At 39.2% G+C, this 22,440-nt stretch overlaps 1 protein-coding gene across 1 annotated transcript in view; it reads right to left on the minus strand.

Moving 5' to 3' along the window:
- stard13b (StAR-related lipid transfer (START) domain containing 13b) overlaps window positions 1-14,485 on the minus strand; it is a 58,468-nt gene extending 43,983 nt beyond the window's left edge. Inside the window, exons 1-4 of the mRNA XM_053320452.1 lie at window positions 13,916-14,485; window positions 7,023-7,166; window positions 5,737-5,883; window positions 760-793 (exon numbers count right to left, since the gene is read on the minus strand). Coding sequence (XP_053176427.1) covers window positions 760-793; window positions 5,737-5,883; window positions 7,023-7,166; window positions 13,916-14,323 — 733 coding nt within the window. The 5' untranslated portion in view covers window positions 14,324-14,485. The remainder of the gene's footprint in view (window positions 1-759; window positions 794-5,736; window positions 5,884-7,022; window positions 7,167-13,915) is intronic.
- Between the last annotated feature and the right edge of the window lie 7,955 nt (window positions 14,486-22,440).

Genomic DNA, 22,440 nt, shown 5'->3' on the forward strand with positions numbered 1-22,440 from the left:
TTTAAAATAAGAGACTTGGACATTCTTGAGACACCGGATGGGAGGGAGCTCGCCGACACCTGTGGCCGTCAGTCATACTAACATTGTCTGAGGCCTGAGCAATGCCACCATGCAAGCCAAGACACAGTGTAGGATCAACTTGCAGGGTGATTTTCTTGATGTGCAGCACTGCTTCAGTATACAGTACAATCATAACTGCAGACCAAGACCGAACAGATGCCCTAAAGATCAAGCTTTGAAATTGATCCAGACATAAAGTTCTATCAGACACACAAAGACCCCAGGATGTCTAAAAGAAAATTTACCATGACAGCAGTGTCTGAATTCAATATTTTAGCATAAAAGTTTCTTTTCATTTTGCATTTCTGATTGTCATTTCATTGCAGAATTCATGTCAAACAGAGATGTGTAGTTAAAAGAAATTGGAAAGGAACATCTGCATACTGAACTTAGTGCAAAGTCTGCATTGATTTATTATTAATTTTTCCATCCCAGTGAATGCAAATTTCATTGCCATAACATTCATTTGATTATGTAAGCAAAGTTTCTGCTATAATGGTCTTCCTGCCTAGCTTTTTTTAGAGTCAGTGGGTGATTCAACAGCATGCACTGAGCAGAAAGGAAGAAAGGAGATAAGCCCTGTGGGCATTTCAGACTCTCTGCTCCACCTGAATAACATCTGTGTAAGTGAACAGAAACCTATGAAAATATCAAGTTTGTGACCTGGGAAAAGCTGGGAAAAAACAAAGAATTTCTTACCTGAACCTGCTGCATCAGTCATCTTATTAAACATCTACAAGACAAAAGAAAGACCAGAGCATCAGTCAATGAAGCATAGCGGCTACATTATATCCCTTCACTTCATTTTAAGGAGGCATTACTGAAACCAAAGACAAGAAGAATGTGAGCAAAGACTATAAAACTAAGACTTTGGTTTTGAATGTAGCTCTATACTCTGAAAGACTTAAAAACACATTTCTGGCTGTGAAAACCATTAAGAGACACACGCCCAATTCCCTGAAGTCAGGATTGGAGGATGCCTCCCCACATTCTTCAATAATACAATCACTGTCATAATAACAAAGTCAATACAGAGCTTCCACAACAGTTACGGTGGCATGATTTAGCACTTGTTAACTCTGCATGCTATCTGTTGTCACTGCAGTGATATCTCAGGAAATGAACCAAATAAAAAACACTAAAACGTGTTCCACATACGGTTCCCCTGAAGTACTAACTGGTTAATTGTTAGTTTTGGGAAAGTGGTGTATCTTTAATCTGAGTTATGAGGAAAAGCAGAGAAGGGATGATACAGAATATCTGACTGCAAGATGAAACATCAAAACTAGATTCTTACTTAGAAATGGAAACAGCATTTCCTGATTTTTGTGGTTAAATTTGTAAGTGACTGCAGGTGCCAAAGGATTGAAAGTCTTCTCCTGATTTAGACCAGTAGAGATCGCTTTCCTTTTCTCACTCAACTTTCTCCTCCTTTTCTCCTCTGTGCCCCTGATTTATACTCCTGTTTGCTTGCCCTGTTTCCACATTGCTGCCTGGCAGACACCAAGCTCCGAACAAACTCCTAGCCTGCCTATTTCCGATTCTGTTGACCCTCTATCGTGACAGTCGGTTGGCAATCAGCCCATGTGGTGCTCATTCAAATTTCTATCAACATTACTGCAAAGGTTTTCTTGTTAAGTTGGACTCAACACAATAATTTGGTCGTGTATAGCATGTTTTATGAGGGCCCTGGCCCTGTGGTGTTGTCATGGCTGCAGAAATGCTCACGGTGTAAAGAAAGACTTGACTGGATGAGCCGACCTATATGGCTGGCACTTCGCTGCGACAACAAAGACCTGATTGGCAGGACTAAATAGGACAGGTGGGTTTGTTGCACACAATCTGTCTTTGTTACATTCTCCTTGACAGATTTAGACCAAGCAGCAAATGATGTAGGAGGCCAACATGCACTTTGCAGTCCACTTTTAATTGTTTCAGATGATTAATACGATTTAAAGCAGCAAACAGGCAAACAAGGAAAAACAGGTCATAAAAGTGTGACTCATAACTGCATGTATTTTTACCTCTGTTTAAACATGGTAGAGGTGTGCAGGGCCTCTGAAAACTATGAGGTGCAGCCACTGATGTATCCGTCATTATTGACTGTGAGATTTGGCACAGACTGGAAGCATCTCTTCACGTATCTCAACACTTCTGCAACAGAGTTCAAAGGTAAGACTTGATGTACAGAAACAAGGGTCGTTATCTCTGAGCTCTCAAAATCACATGCTACATGTGTCTTTGAAGGAAAGGGAGATAGGACTGTCTTCTGTAAATGCAATGGACCCACTATGTCTCCAAAGACCAGCTTTTGATCCAGTTTCAGAAATAAATTCGTGAAAATTAGCACTCCAAAAACCAGATGCCGGGCCCCAGTGGAGATGTGCCGATTTGACAAGGCTTCAAAGACTTGAAAACATCACTCTCTCTCTCTCTCTTATTCGACAGCCAAGAGAAAGTATTTTATCCTGGCATATCTCAAGCCATGACCCACTTTAAACACGCATTGACCTACTTGAGTCCAATCTCCGTCAGATGGTGGACACATGTCAAGGGTTGCAGGTCAGGAAAAGTGACATTGTCGACACAGGAGCGGACTGGGCTGCTCCTTGCTTACACCAACAAGGATGTTTATATGGAGTGACAGGTCTGTGTGGGTGAATGATAGCTGCTGGTCCAGCACAAATGACAACCTGAATGAGAGTCAACAGGGCACTTACAGGACCGGTCAGGCCGAACGACAGAGCAGTACATCCTCTGTTTTGCCAGTGTCTGTCAACACCAATTAAATGTAGGAATCCTCAACCCAAATACGTCTCTAGTCACCAATAACAGAACAACATAGAACAGTAAACAGATGCCCTCAAGCAGACTTTCTGCTCAACAGCAAAGTCAATAGGGCCACAAATAACAATTCTTTCATTATCAATTAATCTGTCCATTATTCTTTTGATTATTCAACTAATAGCTTAGTCCATAAGATGTCCGAAAATAGTGTGGTTTCCCAGAGCCAAAGATGATGTCTTCACATTTCTTGTTTTACAAAACAAAACTCAAAGATGTTAAATTAATGTTCAATTTTAAAAAACAACCAACAAGGGTTCGGTTGCAATGACCAATAAAAGAGATTTTTTTTTTTTTGTCTAAAAATATTGTCTTGTTTTTTGTTTTTTTAAATGTAATCAAACCTTTATCAGTATAAGAACACATGAATAACTTAGATTTAGTCCTTGTCTCATCTCAGTCTCTGTATTAAAAGACATGTTGGTCAGTTTGGTGAGTGTTTTCAAAAGAAGAGATGAAAATAACTGACTTTGCAGATGAATAGTTTTAAAACTTAGACAATCCTTGTTTCAGTAACTTTCAGTAACTCTACATTTTAGGACAAAGGTTGATATGCAGTCTATTGACAAAAGGGACGTACCATATTCTTACAGTCCCTGTGTAAGTAGTGATATGAAAAATAAAACATAAAAATAGAAATAATATTTACATCCAACAAGATAAAATACTTACTTAACACCCAACACATTCCAACTGAGATTAACTCTACATGCATGATGTGTTGCAGATTGAGTGAGATACGAGGTGCATTCCAGTTTTTAGAGATCATACAAAGACGAGGGGAAGCCAACGGTTGTCGTACAGGTGCCAAAAACTTTTACCAGATACTTCCATAAAACATCTCTCACTCAAGCTGTAACTGCCTATTCAAGCAGGGTGTACTGGCTCACACACTGGGCTGGTTTATTCTTAGACTCTGAGACTATGTGATTCAAACTGCATTGCATTCTTGCTCCCTTCTGTCAGACGTTTCGTACGGACTCCAGAGCTCTTGTGTAAGAGACAGAGGGGACAGAAGAGGAAAAATCTCTCTGCATGTGCAATATTGCTGACATGTTGTCTCATCCCGTTTTGGAAACTTTGCACACCAAAAAACGTAAACTTGAGCTTTTACTAAGCTCATAAGATCCCAGTGTCATAATGTAATCAATCTTCAGCATTCAGAGCACCCACATGTCTGTGGAGAAAATGATCAATGTCTTTCCCCCACAAATCAAAAACTATTTTAAACTTATTTTTGAACTCTCAGAAGGAAACCCACATTAGATTTGAGAAATATTCTTCCTAGAATCATAGACTTTACTAAACCTAGACACAGATTTCCACAGAGTGACATGTGATCTGGGGCCTAATTAAAATTATTATGTTCAAGGTTACATTGCAGCAAAAATACACTTCTCTTAAGCATTCGTGAACATTCCCAGCTGTCTTTGAGCTGAGTTTTAACCCAAGCTGCTGTCATTTTCGAGAGGCAGTTATGGGTTTGTTAAAAGAGACAGGTGGCATCTACTCTGAGAACCAAACATTTTATTGAAAGTACCCGGTGCCCACATACACAATAATCGTTCTTTGACTCGCCAATCTAATTACTTTTAACTCTCTCACTGCGATATTTATGAAAGCCTGCATTGTGATTCCAATATCCTGCAGTACAAAGTATACTATATAGTGTTTTTTTGCCTCAGCTAAACAAAACAAAACCTTCATATACCATGAATCTGATATAATTGGGAAGATTTAATGAAACTTGAAGGTGTATAAGAACCAGAATGGATGCTTGCAGTTTTCTCTTGTAGACAGGTTGTTTGCCATCACGTTGCTGCAGAGCCATCAAGACAGCACAAAGCACAAGCTGAAAGGCATTGAATTTTAAACCCGCCCTGCATTCTCCAAATCCCTCAGTTGTCTGTTTCTTTTAGGGGAGTTGAATAGTGACATTTATATACTTTGTCCAGCACAAGTGAGTCCGGTTTGTTTAAGAATGCTTAAGCTGACCTTATTTCTAACGCAAACCTCAAATATTTACAGATGTGGAGAGAAAAGCTGCTTTGCATGAGGGAATCTGGACATTTCAGTTGAGTGATGGATTTATCTTAAAAAAGTAAAAAGGAACGCACTTTTGTAATGTTTTCATTTGTAATATGGTTTTGCACAAACACAGTGATAGCGGTCAACTATGTGATTGTTTCACAGATTATATTAATAAAGCAAACTGATAAGAAACCATCAGAAAATATTAAATGCCATCTGTTTTTTATCTTCAGTTTGTTCCTGAACTGTTCTTTTCCTAGATTCAGTCTCAGAATTATTGTTCACTCACCATGAAAAACCGATGGATAAAACAGGTGTATAAACTGAGAGATTTAATGATGTAACCTAACCATATGGCTAAAACGAGACTGCTCAGCAATTCTCAACAACAAAGACTACAAGGAGAAGTTTCAATTAAATTCACTAGTTTCATATTGTAAAAACGTAGTGGTGAAAAAGTCAGATAGATCATTTAGGATGAGCACAAGAAGAAAAATTCCCAGCTACAGACAGACATGAAGTTTGAATTAGCAGGGAGAAATACTTTGTGCAGTGCAGGAAGCAAACAGGTCATGGCAGTCACCCAAAAATGCTAAAGCCAGATTTGAGTTGAAAAAAGAAAACATGTTCATCCAGTCTTAGGGTTAGACGTGAAGGAATTTAGCAGCTCAAGCTTTAAGGAGGAGAGTCGGCTCACTGTATGCACCAAGTTTATATTGCACTACAGACAATCTAATTGCTAACCCATGATCAAATTAGAGAAACCATTAGGATGCCTGCAGGAATCTTAGAGACACTTACCGTCTTCTTGGTTCTTGCTCTTGTTCCCATGGAGGCACCGCGAGGAGCAGAAGACCTGTCTTGGATTGGGCATGCCACTCTGTCTGGTCTTCGGAGAGCTTGGTCGTTCAGGGTTTGGTTCAATGTGGGCTTTGAAACAGCACCCCGCTGCAACAACATCACAACAACAATCAAGACGGGATCTGTCTCTGTCTGTCCGACCAGACTAGGACAGGATGGTCTCAACGGTGGCCAGGGGAAAAGAAAACAAGAGGCTGAGGTCAACGGCTGGGGAAGTGAAATCTCCACTCTCAATTCAGCTTGACAGAGGCACACAAAGGATCCTGTATGTGTGGATCTTCTTTTGAGAGGACAGAGATTATGACCTTGTCAAATATCCCAGTAAAGATGTCTTGTCTTGCCCAGTCGCCTGTCATTAGTTAAAGCAAGTAATAGTGAATGCCTGGGATGGTTATGCAGATGTCTGGGAGGCATGTAATTCCTAATGGACCAAATCATACAAACTCCCCTCAAATACAACAGCTCCTCTGTGCAGTACATACATATGAACCCCAAAGGAGCACTTTTGTTCCCAAATGCTAACTCTTGTGGGATATTTTCATGAAACATGCCACCATGAGAAGAACCTCTTTTCGAAACAGAGTTATATGGTCCCAGTTACAACCTCAAAAGCACAATAGCTGTCTGTTCTTGCTGCACCATTCTGACCCGGCTAAAGCACTGTAGACTCCAGTATCACATCTGAGAGTTACAGACCTCCATCATAAAACAGACTCAAGTCGGAGAGACAGTTAAAGACGGCCTTACAAAGCCCACAGTGTGACAGACAGACTATATCCTCATACCCCACTGGTCACAGACACACTCACAAGAGATCAACATATTGTATTTCTCTTCAGATACAGGGTACAGACTTTACGGGTAACCACGGGTTGAGTTGGCAGACCTTAAATCTAAACCTACAGTGCAGCACTTTTTAAGACTGACAAGAGTATAAAATTCTGTTGAACACCTGTTGCTTACAGGTCTGAATAATCCATTGGGATTTTCTCTCCACAAAGCAAAGTAAATTGATTTAGGGAAGGTTGAAAGCATGACCAAGTATGCAGCATACGCTTTGCAGGAATTTGTACAGTACCAACTGTGACAGTTGTGCACATACTGAAAGTTTAAGTGCTGCTATTCACATGCTGTTAAATAACACAGGTTGCACACAGTGTTTTCCTCTGTGGAACTGTTTATAAGTAAGATTAGGATGTTATCGTGTTCAGTGAACATATTCTCACCTGTTTCTTGCGTGTTGGGCAGGGCGTGCTAGAGGGGGAGGAGCTTGCACTCAGAGCCTCCTCTATGTCCAGATTAAGTTGGTCCAGCTTCCTCATCAGCTGACTCAGGGACTCTGACCAGGGAGACTTGACCTGCGGAGACTCCTGTGGGCAATATAGAGGTACTGAGGTAAGAAAAAAAACTATCCCTGCTATTTAAGTATTGAGTCAGACATTGAGTCAATTTTCCGAATTTTAACAAAATGTTTGGGTTTTGTTTTATTCCAATTATGAGGGGGGCAATTGAATGTTTTTTTGTTTTAGTTTTTTTTAAATATATTACTTTAAAATTTACAATATGACTAGTTTTATCAGATTTTTTAAAACATTAATTATAACATTCAACACAATTAGTGTTACTGTAAAATGTTGGCATTTTTATATAGTTGGTGGGTCTTACCTAGATTTTCATATGTATGTGTGAAATTGTAATATTCTAGAATGAAACAAATTTATAAAAGCAATTTTTTTTCACAGCATGTCAGCATTTTTAGATTATATAAAGTTGCAAGCAGTGGAAACAATAAAATAAACGTTACTCTTATAGATATTCATAGATAAAGCACATGCAGCCGTTTTCTTGTAGGCTACACACATTCACAGTACCACACACACACATTTTCAGGTCTAATTTGAGGTTAATGTCATGTTGAATTGCTTATTCTTCATCAAACCTGCTTTGCATCTTAATTATTAGCTTGACCTGACCTTCATCAAAATCAAAAAATATCTGTTTAAATCTGACTTTCAAACAGTAATTGAAATTACGAGTAACATTTGGGTCATTAGTTGACTGAAGTAATCATCTGTCATCTCTGGCAGGTTTATTTAACACATGAGAGCTTTCAGTAAAGCTAGTCAATGTTGTCAGTTTACAACAGAGTGATAAACTCAAACAAGAGTTAAAGCAAATCCAAAAAAAGAGACTTGTAAAATTGCATATGCTACATCAGTGGACAACACTGCTGCCACACATGGAAATGTGATCTGTTCAGCCGCTTCCTGGGGTGAAAGAGCAAAGGAGGAGGGCTCCAGACATGTGTGCCATATGAAGCATGATGGAATTCCCTGCACTGGCTTTCACTGTTCCCCAGACACTCAGTGTATATAAATAGACCATCCTCACACAGACATGAGCTGTGTCTGAGGATCTGGAGGTCCAGCCTCATAAATTAGCAGGATACACCTCAGTCACCAGAGCATAAATTAACATTTTAGTTTTGCAACCTGAGCGGGAGTCGGGCTGACAGAGAGAGGAGATGTCACAGTGTGTGTGTGTGTGCGGGTGTATTTATGACATGTGTTGCAGAGAGGATCACATGTAACATACTACTCAACAACATCACCCCACAACCTTTTCAAGAATCCAAGTATGAAATCCAAAACCAATGAGGGTTGGATTTTCTGGGGAAGGTGGTGACAGTGACTTGAAATGATTTTTGACAAAGTTGTAACGTTATGGATGACATGGAAGGAATATGGTTGCTCCTCGAAGTTTAGGATTCGTTAAGATAGACTCACAGGTCAGTCTCTGAATGCAAACTCTAGGGTTTTGTTATTCAAACTGGGTGGAAACAATTAGGGTTTTGAAAAACCCTGCATGGCAGAACCATTCCAGTCTTTGAGGCATTGGGCATTATTTGGGCATTGACATGTAGTTCATTATGGAGGAGAATGGGAGGAGAGCATTGTTTCCGGTAAGGCAATCCTTAATAAAATGTGGGGCGTAGGTTTTTGCTAATGGCCTTTCTCCCTGCTGTTCAAGCAACTACTGAGCATTTAGAAATTCCCAGACTAAAATAGGTAAAGACTACATTATACAGCTGTCAGCTTAAAAAAAACTCCTGAATTTCTCTGACAGTATTACTGCATGTGATAAACTCAACTCTAGGCTTCAAAATTTCCAAATTGGAAAACTATAGACAACATCGCCAACAGCTACAGTGTCTTCACGTGTTTCAGTCAGTGGTTCCATGATGCTGAATGTGTCCATCTCAATTTAAAAAGGACCTGGAAGGAAATATAAAAAACTAAGGAGCAACCATCCCACAAATAAACTGTCAAAATAAACCCAAAACAACAAAACCATTAATTTATCCTGGAATGGAACTAAAAACCAAGACTGAACGCTTTACTGCTGGTCATTTTCATTGAATCAGGTCATTTTTCCATGGCAACATTATGACTCTCAGTGAACAAATAGTTTGTTGAAGGGAAACCCCCACAATATGTGTGTCAGGGTGTGGTGGTCCCTGTTAGTTAGAAATATCTGAAATAATTGAAGACATTTGTTTTAGTATTTTCACTCAGTCACTCTGTTACTATGAGATAGAAAACAGAAATTTGAGTTTAGATGAGGACAGGACATCGTTGTGTTGGCCATCAATAGACTGTTAGTCAGCAACATCATTCACATTAAGAAATCTCAGTCTTGTGAGTTTGATTAGGAACAATTCTTTGTAAATATTTCATAATTTAACATTTGTACAGTAATTATTATGACTTTATATAGCAGGGGAAATAAACATCTCAAAATAATTCTTCATGAAGCTGTACGTCACATATATTCATACATATGTTGGCACAGATGGGCTAATATTCTTTCGCATTCTTCCTAAACTAAGAAGAATTAAGGGACCGGACACCAGACGGTCCATTCACCCTGCTGACCACCCAGGGTCAGCTGACTGACCCAGCACTGGGAGAAAGTTCACTTTTCCACTCAATCCCAGAGGAATGACATATGTAAATCTGGTCAATCCCCGGCTGACCCTTGAGGCATGAGAAGTCACCTGGGGTCACAAAGAGGAAAAAAAAGCTTCCTTTCTCTGCCGTGTCTGTCTTCCAAGTGTGGTGCTGCAAGGATTGTAAAAAGTTTGACATGGGATCAGTATGTTTAGACATCATAATCCTCTGTGTCTGTCAGACACATGAATAGGCTCTCACCTTTTTTTTATATTTTGTATTGGTTGCTGTCACGACCTAAAACTGACCAATAAAAACCATCTTATACAGCTACAGCAGCACTAAGTGGAACAAGAGTAATGTAGATGGATCTTTGCCTGGACATTTCTCACCATGTAAGCTTTTTGCTTCCAATTTCATAAGATAAAAAATGAACAGTGAGTCCGGGCAAATCCTCCCACATACGTTTACAGTTCCCAGATATTCTCCAGGGAGCTGTACATCAGCATGTCATCACAGATTAAGGACATGATAGCCTCAAATTCCTTGTTAGGGGGATCAAGAGATATACAGTAAATATGCATGAAATGTGCTATTTTATTTGATAGGTGTAATTTGATTAGTGTGTATTTTAGAGTATCTTAGAACATGTGTGTGTATTTCTTTTAGAAAGACTGAGATTATGGCTTCATGTACAACACGATAATACAATAATACAACAAGTTTTCTTTATCAAGCTGAGATCAATTACGGAGTCATAGCTGATAAGTGAAGCATAACTATTCAAGATAAATTAAAGGGTTTGCTACACAAATACAAAAAAATTGAAGAAAAAAAACATTGCTCCACAAAGCTTATTTTTCACTCTTCACTCTGATGATATTCTGTTTGGAAGATGACTGAATAATTTTACTTTTGGACAAAAAAATGATACAAATGAACTTGTCATGACATGTGACGATGAGCAGTCACAAGTGGGCTTGTTTTGTGTCATGAGTTCACAACCACAAAAAAAGCTGGGAATCATTGAGTTAAAAGGCATTTGTTCTCCCTCAGATCGATAAGAAGAAAATACCCTCAAAAATATATCTCTTCCAGCCTGCAGCAAAATCACAGAAAACGTATTTTGTATAAGGAATGGAAATGAAAGATGCTGAAGATCTTGTGAGCTGGACTCAATAAGTCAGTTTAATCAGTTAATTAACCCCTGGAGTCAAACAAACACAAATGCAAGTAACAGATGCCTCATTCTGGCACATGCTTGAGCCAAATCTGGAACACATTCACACTGTCTCTTTTCAGTGACATCCCCACAAGGTGCTGTTTAGGAATGTGTTTTAGGAATGGGGCAAATTCCAGAGAAGGCTTGACGCTCAAGTGAGACACTACCCTTGATTCATCTCTTCGTGCCTTTCTCCTCGATCCGGCCCCGGCTATTGTGTGAAGTCCTCACACCATGGCAACTGGGCTGGTATGAGTCAATCCTTTAGATAAATGCATTAATGTTATCTTCTCAGGACAACAAAATGTGAGCTGACTATAACTTTATCAGCGCAAATTGGCCACATTGTGAACACCAACATGGCGGCTTTGACATGGAAATGAGGAGTTAAGTGTGTGAGCTCTGGGCTCAGTGCCTAGTCTGTGCCACCCACAGAGAGTGCCAGAGATCACCATGGAGGTATCCAAATGTAGCAGCCGGTCATGCGAGAGGGCAACGGCTACCTGGCTACTTCCAAGGAATAAATTACACTCTTAATCTCCTGCAATGCAAAAGAAGCATCTGAACACAGCCATTCTGTCTATTCAGAATGGAAAAGATAGGTAAAGTAAGATGTGTAATTTTAAGGGCATTCAGTGACAGATGACCTAAGCAATGCAGGCACGGGAGAATCATGAGAAAACACACATTGGAAACTCATGCATATAGTGCCCTCATATGGTTAATGTTAACAACTGCATTTATATGCTGTTCAGAATTGCATACATTTGTATTTGTAATATTTTGTTAACTATTTATTCCTTCATACTTTGGATAGTTTAGTGTTGTGCCATGCATTATAAAAAACATATGCATTCATTAAAAATGAATACTGGTTTAATGCCCTCATTATTCTGCCTTTGTATAATTATTTGACTTTTGGGTGCAGTTGAAGCAATCTTTTTATGCAAAGACCTATTTTTTTTGTGATTCTGTGATTGGATAATGTTTATGTCTGCATATCTATCTGTATGGGGTGATATGGGAATAAAGAAGAAGGGCAGTGAAGTGAAAAACAGCTTCTTTTCACTTATATTTTCATGTGAAATCAATGCCAGCTTGTCACGTGAAATGTAAGTCTTTCTTACAGTGATGCCCGCACCATAGGCCAACATATGATAACACATTATCTGGTGTGACGGCATGAGAAGCACTGACTTGCCAGCCTTTGATAATATTTACAACAGGCTCCCTGGATTCCCTGCATTCTTCCGCTGTTCTCCAAAACAACCCATTCAGAGCAGAGTGTCATTGCACATAAAGCAGCAGCATTGCCTCAACAACATGCCCAACCAACAGACAGAGAGGCTAATCTCCAGCAGCCGTTTACATGTGCGCTTTATCTGCAGACTGTTTAGAAAAGCACGACAGTTATGTGCCATTGGATATGTTCTCTCCAGTGCTAACGGACAACATATTTAACAGTGAACATATTCATAAATGTCCATATGAGACTTTAAAAGGGCAATAAAAAGCAGGGATGAGGGGTTACAGGAAGGTTTCAACCAAGGTCGGGGTAAAGGTTGTGTGAAAAGCAGACTAAAATGTGCCTTGACTTGCTGGAGGGAAGGGAACCGTTCAGTAATGGAAGGCTAAGTTCAGTGTTAATACGAGCTGTGATGGGCTCTGTCAAAACACTACTGCCTGCCGAGGGAGTGGAGAGAAAGCAGAAGCTGTTTGCATTCCTTCTGGATCTGTGTTTCACCAGAACAAATGTGAAGTCATTATGCTCATATTTACACCAACTATGCATTATCTCACAGTGAAATGATGCTGGCTGCTGGAAGCTGGCAAAAATGGACATTTGCACTCTGGTCTTTTCCTTGTACGGACCAAAGACGGTGCCACTGCAAATCCATTTTTCTTACAAAGTTCTTTGGATTTCAATATCTGTGTTTCTTCCAAGTGCCTTTAATCGATTTAGTCTCTCCATTTCCATTTTTTATGTTAAATTTGGGTCAATTTACAAGTATTACTCGAACTGTAAATTAAATCACAAGAGGTATTGATATTGAAAACAGGTATGTGTCAGTGAATGATACGGTTGTTGTCCAGTGTTCCAGCTTTGGTTGATTTGTAGACATGGTTGCTATTTATTGTGTTTATTTGACCATTTCTACATTTCATTGTTTTTATTGTTGCTGAAATTACTTCATACCATACTTGTTTGTTATTTATGTGTTGGTATTTTACATTTTTTTTGCTATTCTACTGTTTTATTGCTGTATAACACTCTTGCAAGACAGGTCAGTTATTTGCTTTATTTGACATTTTATTGTTATTACTGTGAATGTTATCATATATTGTATATCTTTCTAGCCTGTGTGAGTGTGAACTCTGGGCACTGCTGTAAAACAGCTTAATGCTCAGGCAAATTTTGTTGAATAAAAATGGCTTTAAAAAAATTAATTGAGTTTTTTTTTACTTCATTCTATTTTCACTTGTGTGAATATATATGAAATACATGCAACACAATTAATGTGTTTAGTCACATCAAACACCATGTCATATGTGATTAATTTACCAACAGGTATCCGGGTTTTGGACATTTCTAGTTATAAATTGACATGATGGAGGCACATGGTTATTATGAAAATATAAGAAATTGCAGAATTGAAGAAAAAAGATGTGATTTTTGTTATTTGATTTAGTTTTAATAAGGATTTATAACAATGGTTATTTCCAATTATGATGTATAATTGATCACAATTTCATATGTAAAATATATTTCACATGCATTTTATTAACCTTCATTTTAAAATCCCTCTGTCTTTGCACAGCACTTTAAAAATAAACTCGCCTTTCTTGTAAGTCTGTGCCTCCAAATGTCTCCTCTAGTTTTTGACATTAGTTAAAATGCGAATACAACATCAATGCAGTGGCACCAGTGAATAATTATGCAGCATACCTCCTTACTGCTAGTCTCCCCTTCTGCTTCATAACCACAGTTGCTGTTTACATGGTCAGTTTCTGCTTGGGCACTCACAGCACCTCTCCTCTTCGGGTTGTCTTTGCCGTTGCCCCTGTGTCTAAGATTGACGAGGAGCTCTCTATTCTGAGGCAGCTCTGGGAACACATCGTCGTCATCATCATCATCACCATCACCATCACCATGATCATCCTCTTCCTCCTCCTGTGAAGACTCTCCGCCGTCAGAGCTCTCATTGATGAAAGTGTGGTTCTCGCTGTAGTCTGAAAAAGTGATGCAGCTTGGTTTGTGTTTCACAATGCGGGGCAGATCCAGGAGTCTCCGGCTTGAATCACGTACAGTCTCAGTCACAGTAAGGGTAGGAGAGGAGTCCAGATTGGGGGTCATGCATGGGTCCTCTGCATTTAGAATGACATGGCCATTTGAAATAGTCTCTAACGTCTTGAAGTCTGTTTTCACACATTCACAGTTTAAGTGTGCCGTCTGACCAGGATCAAGCACCTGGTCACACTGTCCTTTAGTGCCAGGAACGGGAAGTGGAAAGTTACCACAACAGTCCTCTTTAGAGCCTGCCTCATGAAGCTGAGTGGAGTCCAGTGTGCTCAGGTCCAAAGGTGCATCCCCAGGATTTACTGACACTTGCTCAGTGTCCTGAAGGCTGGCAGCTTCTACAAATTCATTGTTGTTATGACAGACACCAATAAAACTCTTCTTCAGCTTGGCTATGTTGTGATCTGGGTCCAACAGCGAGCAGCTTTGGGCTTCAAGGAGACTATCATTCCCTCTGTGGTCTGGTGAGCCATTACTTGAGAGAGCAGAGCTTTCTGAAGACACCTCCTGTGTAGACAATTTGTGTGACCCTAAATCTGTCCAAGACTGATGTCCCTCCAAAGTCACCACAGGTGGAATCTCCATTGTTGTTTTATTCTACAGTTTTTCATAATTTAAAACATATATCCACAGGTATTTGTGCTTGATGTATCGGATGGCCATGTTCTATCCAAGATGCTCAGACGACCTGAAACATAAATGAAAGTATGTGAATGGCATGCGATACATGTGATAAGCATCAAGACCACAAAACATATAAAACAAAATGGACTATACATACATCTTTATGTGTTTCTGGATATCTCTGTGTCCTGTGAAGATCAAAGTCTCGGTATAGACACAAAGTTTGATTTAAAGCTTTTAAATCCAGGTCTGCACCGCTCTGAGTACGTGCCATCCAGCAAAAAGTTTGCTGTGAAATTGAACATCTGGCTCAGTCTGTGCTGTTCAAGTCTGGATCTGTTTCACACTCAATCGTGGTGACATCACTGCACAGAGGAATCTGACTGCTCTTCCCCAGTCAGTGATTTACTATGCACTACACCATTCATCAGGGCAGAAGATGTCCCTGGTTGGCTGTGGTTAACATCCCACTCACTCCTTCATTAAGCCCTTCTTTAAAACCCACCTTGGACAGGTCCAATACATCCAAACTACGCATGGAAAAACAAGCAATACCATTATTGTGCTGCTACAGATGGTTATCAGCTTGTTTAGCCACAAAAACTTTCCTCGGGTGACATTTTCAGACAGAACAACAGTGCAACTGAACCAGGAAGCTTTCAAAACAGACATAACCTAAACAAGATCTGCTCCGTACAAACAACATGTTTTTCTACTCTTGTTACATGAGAAAGACACTTTGTATGTTTGGACCACACACATTCTTCTAGAAGATAATGTTATTTCAAAGCATTTTACAAAATTTGCTACACAGCTAAATTAAGTTAATTAATGTTAATTATTTTTGCAAACATGGATATCTGCTGTTTCTGTGAGAAAGCTGTTGTTGGCAGCGCCTTTACCATGGCCTTGAGACACTTGACACACATACCACACAAACATGCATACACAAATGCACGCAAATACACTTGTTTGCTTTTAGGATAAAAGCAGATAAAACAAACTCAGACAAGGGCAAAATCTAAAACGGACTAAGCTGACGCAAAGATGGAAATTTAGAAAATGTATGCAGCCCATATGTAGTAGCTACTCCATACATCATGACAACATTACATTATAAGTGGATGCAAATGCTATATAGTGCCTCTTGTAAAACCTGTCCCTACATGGTGACTGTGAAGTGAGTGTACAGGAGATTAGAGTTCCTTCCAAGAAACCCGTCTTTTAAAAAACACTATGCAAAGAAGGTCCCATTATTCTCAAATGAATGCAGAGCAGATTTAAATGAAGGGAAGAAGTCAGTGAGAAAATGAACTGGCAATGTTGACTCACAGGACCACAACTTATTTAGAAGGGTGGAAAAAAAGCATCCAGTGTTGGAGAATTTTCTACAGAAATGTCCCGAGCAAATCTTCTCACATACAAAACAACCTATAGTAAAACTTTCTTAACTCCTCTAAAGTGGGAGAGAGAAATTAGAGTTAACATCCATTTCTATATAAGCTAATGCCATTAATCACTGGATCAGTTCCAGAGGAAAACCAAAAAAAACCGACTCACCTGAATGGAAAATAGTTGTCTGTGTTGTCCAAGCAGTGTCACCAAGATCATGGCAAAACAGTGGCTATGAGGGTTGTTACTAGCAGAGACAGAAGGTTGGACGGCCCCCTTCCTGAGCCACACTTATGTCCCCATAGGCCTATTCTGTTAAAAGGCAAGCTTGTCATCACAACTATCACCCCCCCCTCCTCTATCTTCCCCAGGGGGCTGCAGGAGCGTTCAGCTAGCAGGGACTAAACCATTCAGAATATGCGTAAGTGCAGGGAGAATGTGTACTTGTTTGGAGATGGAAAGGGGAGGAGAAAGGAGTGAGAGGGGTGGGTGGTGGGGAGAGAAGGAGAAGCTGGCACTGTAAAAGAACAAGGTGAAATGGGCTACCAGCCCTCACAAAACAGGCTGAGCGGAATGGTTGGCTTCATGGGCCGAGCAGTGCAGGAGCAAGATGAACCGCAGCCATGACCTACAGTATCGCTTCCAAACACCAGGTTAAGGAATGCTTTCAAGTCATAGGGGAAAGTACAATGATTTACTGCAGCATATTGCAGATATAAGATGATATTTTTTGCAAGAGGATTTGATGCTGAACTGAAACCAAAAGCATGTTTCCTTAAGTTTTTATGCAACATTATATATAGGAGAAAAAAATGCATGTATTAGACAGCGAGCCAATCATATGATCACATTACTCACATTATAAATCATGAAATGACAGGATGCTTTCTAGTATGTTAAGGCAAAGGTCGCACTATTGATACTTTATTCACACCTTGTTAGAACTGAAAAGGCAAAAATGTATTTGAGCAATCAGAGATTATTAAGGCTTGCACAATTACATTCCAACTAAAAAAACTAAATAAACACATGCACACAAAAAAAGCAAAGCATGTAAAAGAAAAAAAAGCCCTACCACATTGAAAATGTGTGCCAAACTATTCCTCCTTTTGTGATTCTGTGTGAGTTAAAAAATACCTGTAGGGAGAAGAAGATCCAAATACAATATAGCACATGTAGGGATTGTGAGTGTCTAAAAGTGAGTGAAAGTGAAAGATGAGTATGGAGAGTTAACATATAAGGGGCATGTCTGAGCATTTGCTTGTGCATTGGCTGAGGACTTTGTGCATTTATGCTGCCCCTAGGTTCCCTGGTAGGACAGGAGTGTTGCAGGAGGAATTTCTGACTTCACACTCTGTAAATTGTCTTTAATTTTATACCATGGGGGTGTGGCTTTGTTAATTAATTAATTCATTTGTTTGTTTCTTAATTCCTTCATTCAGTCTCCTCACCAGGAGTGAGGGTGTAAAGCCTTGGCCACAAATCAACACTTGGACTTAGTTTGACCTGGCCAGGGGGGGAGAAATGAGCACTGACTGACTTCTCTCATTCACAAAATACTTTGAAATGTGCCCATGGCTGAGATTCTTTCTCAACAATGATTCAAAGCTTCCTTGTATTTTTTTACAAGCGTTCTTCAGCCTCCACCCACTGCTGTAAGTACATACGCACTTTACATACATTTTCCCATCAATGAGTAATTGTCCTGCTTTGGACAATGACGACTGCACACAACCAAAGAGAAGATACTCTGTACTGGACAACACACTGAATTATCTGTCTCACTAAAGTGGACAAAAGGGAGAGAATTATTTTGATGTACAATTAAGAAATCTATAAACCTTGCAGTTATTCATTCTTGACATAGCAACAGTTCAACAGAAGTAAATCTACTGTTTGGCCAGGGAGATAAGGTGTATGTGTGCAAACTTTTAATGTTTCCTGATGTTTTGTTCTGAGTGAGTGACATTCCTGATGTCCTTGTTGGGTATCTGTATTTACATTTCTCCTATTGTCTGAGTGGTTATATGGAAAGGTTACTGAAGGCAAGCAAGAAGTTTGACTTTTGCCAACTCTGCAAATCAAGTGGAATAACTTGATCCAAATAATTTCCAACAACTAAAACATATCTATAAATCAGTTCATATAATCAAAATGAGTTGTGGCACAACTGGCAGAAGATTTGCTGTGGATAACTTTTTAAATGGTAGCCACAGTGTTGTATTCCATTAATTGGAAACAGGACAGGTCTTTTTTTGAAGGTGAACACAACAAAAAGTGAAAGAGAGGAACAGAAAGAGAGAGAAATTGTCTGTGCTCTGAGGCAGATCTTTCAGTGAAAAACTTTTGGGAAACGCCAGCTTGAACAATTGGCTGCACTTGATGAATAGCAGCTTTCTCTCTGTCCAATCTGTCTGAGCTTTGGAGGTGAACAGTCCAAGGCCACTGGGAGTGAGAACAGTTCGGCTCAAAAGCAGCTGGATGTTCTCAAAAGCTAACCTGGGAGGCCCTGTCTGCCCCTGGCGCTGATAAATAAAAAGAAAAAAAAATAGCCTTGTTGGTGTCACTGCAAGAAAAACACTTTTCCTCCACAGGAAGGAAATGAACAAAAGGAAATGTCACAGATTCTGTCCTGCAATAACTGGTGTGTTATGTATTTTGAGACATGGCATACATATCAATAAATGCTATATCTACAAAAATGTACATCACACATTTTCAATCAGCTTGATTGTGCATTATTTCCATTTAAATGCTTTCAGTATGTGTAATTACCAAAAAAAAACCTAAAATCCAAAACTAAAATAGCTCTCATGGGTAAGGTGGTTTCATGGTTCAGATCCAACTAGTGTTTGGTGGCTACTAGAAGCTGCCTGACATTTTCTTTGATCAGTAATCTTAATATTTGTTTGCACTATACAGTCAATTCAATCGTCCATATTGTAATTTTAGTACTGTTATGTCTGTCCAATATTTCACCATCTGATAAGCGGGATCTCCTCCTCTGTAGCTCTTCTTAGTTATCGCTCTCTTTTTTCTTTGTGTGTGTTAGTGTGTGGGGGGGTGTGGGAAGGGGGGGGGGGGGTTGTGGGTGTGGGGGAGGTGTTCTATCCATCCAAATTGAGGGTCTAATGATAGAGGGAGTTGGATGTTGTACAAATTGTAAAGCCCTTTAAGGAAGATTTGTGGTTTGTGCTTTATTCTGTGAATAATATGACTTCACTTTCAAATACAAAGTATGTAATTGCAAATGAACATGTTGTAGCCTGTGTATCAATTTCAGCCTGAATTCTAAATGTTACGTTTTAACAATAAAGTCACAGAGCTGTTTTAAAATAAATGGAAACAAGTCAAGGTTTTTTCCAAGGCTGGTGAACAATCAGGAGCAACTTCCCGCTGCAGATCACCGCTATGTCAACTATGTCAAGACAGGATTGGGGGGACGTGGACAGCCTGCCAAAGCAAACTGCCAGAGATGGCAGGCATACCAAGGCCCGGACGCAGATCCTCAGCCGGCAGAGTAGCTCACTGGAAACCCCTCCAGAAAGAAGCAAATGTGAGTATAAGAGGATATTACTGTTTGTTTTTGGCTGATTTACAGAGCGATAAAGATAATAAATTCCCAGTCTGTTCACCATTCAATTGAGCTAGAAGAGTTAAGAAATTGAAAATGACAGAGTTCATGACCCAATCACAAAGGAATTGCAACACCTGAGGGGACAAAGCACTCTTTCGATGAATTATTACTCTCAAAACAGCCTACAAATGTATGCTTTTAGGTACAAAATTGAATCCGTTAAACACATTTGTTTCCATTTTAGATTTTGTTCTCGTTTCAGTCCGTGAAAAATATGACAGTTTGACACACCCGACATACTGACTCAAGCTTGTGCAATATATTTCAGCTCTTGAGTACACACAGCCACCAGATATGCTTTAAAAATACTCATCAGGACACCTCACTGGTGCTGGAGAGTAAATAGTAATCATATTTGTTGAGTTGTATCTTCGGTATTTAACCTAACTGCATTGTATTGCACTTGAATATATTTAAGGGAATATGTTTTGATAATCTTTACTTTGGGTAAATCATGTAAAATAAATCATTAAAAGATGCAGTGAAATTTGGAGTTTGAAAGACACATCATTTAAAAGACATGGGATTTTTTAACAGGCGTGGGTGTTGTCAATGTGCACTCTGGGAAATGTAGGATCCAGCATTCTATGGGGATGAGTCATATTATTGAATAAATGTCAACATATCTGTGTTCCACTGCAACAACTGCGAACACACCTTTTTCAATCTGAAATTCATGAGAAAGTATGAACGTGTAGTATTAAGCACTCCTTGAACTACTTACATACCACACCTCATGACAGTAATTGCTGCTAACTGCCTGCTAAATTAATAGAGACTGACAATAATAACCAACAGAGGAACATGTGGATGTGTTGAGCATAAAGACATCTGAAGTGTGTGTGTCACAACCTCAAAGAAAAGTGTGAGTCACATTTAAATATTGAAATGGTACACATGATTATATGTTTCTGTGTATTCATTTTACCAAAACTTTCATCTTGACTGAAAACAGCTGCTATATAACCAACCACTGAATGGATTACGACTTGTGAAATAGTTTTACGGTGTACATGGAGAAACACATTATGTGCTGTCATTTCTCTAGTTGTCTCCTCTCTCCCTCTTTGCCTTATCAGTGGTATCATCACGGCTGTCAAGACGGGGCAGACATTCTCAAGTGTCTGTGGTCTCCACATGGCATAGTGAGATTAAAGTGAGGGGATGAGAATGAAGCCAGCTGTGTTGCTGAAACATGTGGCTGTATGGTCACAGGTTTGCCTGAGAGCAATGCATGTTATTGCTGCACAGAACAAGAGTGGGTCTGTTAAGACAGTAAAGATTGACAGTGTTGACATCTATAGTTTGGAAAATTATTAAGTCTCATCTGCTTCTGAAATACTGTGATGAAATCCCAACATGTTGCCTTCATGTCTAAGGATAGTGGTTATGAAAGCAACAAAATACTTTATGATAATATTGCATGCAGTGCTCTTATGTAACATGAACCATACCCAGCTGTGGAAAACAGACAAACACAATACAAATGTAAACATCATTAGAAAACATTCCAGCAATACCACAGTCTGACTCAATATCGCTGCTGCTTTTCAACTCCCCTACGGATTCCCAGCATACCACAGACCATAGGCAGATGTTCTGCATTATCACTTTTCTCCGTGGTCCTACTTTGTCTCTATCTCAAGAACTGATCATATTATCACAGAGTTGTTGTTTAAAGGGTTGTACATGCTCATTGCTCATATTTTGTCAGTAGTTAGTTCTTGTCAGAAATACAGTTCTTTTACTATTTAAAACATGTTTTCATAGACCATCTCTGTGGAATAGAGATCTGACAGAAACTCAGCAGATTTCAGCATGCTTTCTGTCTAGTCATAACAAAGAGAGATGAATGTGAGTAGAGAACTGTGATTGAGAATGAAGATTTCCTCAATATAATTGCTTTTCAGGATAGAACAGCTGTTTAATAGCTAACTAAAAATCACAGCTGTAAAAAGGTATCAGCTGTAACAGATCAAAAAAAACAGAAAAGAACATCAGATGAGAGATTCATGTTTTCACTGGGTGAAGACATCGATGATTAAACCAAGACTGATAAGGGTTTTGCAGTTTTTAAATGTCTTATACAAATGGTTTCTACTTTTTAAAAGTGTTTCTATACTCAGCATCTCAAACAAACTCAAAACTTAAAAATCACATATTTGTTGTATAATTAGACTCAACTGTACCTTCAACACCCTATGCAAGCCTTTACTTCTTGCATTCAATTTGTTGTGTGTGTGTGTAAAAGCAAAGCCTAAACTTGCTGGTTTATTGCTCTATTTCAAGCACAAATTTATCTTAGGTAATGCAATTATTTATATTAGCCACCAATGAAGTGCTCCTGAATTCACCAAATTTCACGTGTAACACTGATAAATTACTGAGATAATATTATTTCCCCAAAGGATCAAAAACCATCACACCACCCATTTATAAATTCCAAGGAAAAAAGTTATGAACAACTGCCGACAGTTTATTCCTTTAAGTGTGAAGAAATGTTATTTTTAGCCTGAAGTCC

This window comes from Scomber japonicus, chromosome 6 (assembly GCF_027409825.1).
Source record: "Scomber japonicus isolate fScoJap1 chromosome 6, fScoJap1.pri, whole genome shotgun sequence".
Lineage (NCBI taxonomy): Eukaryota > Metazoa > Chordata > Actinopteri > Scombriformes > Scombridae > Scomber > Scomber japonicus.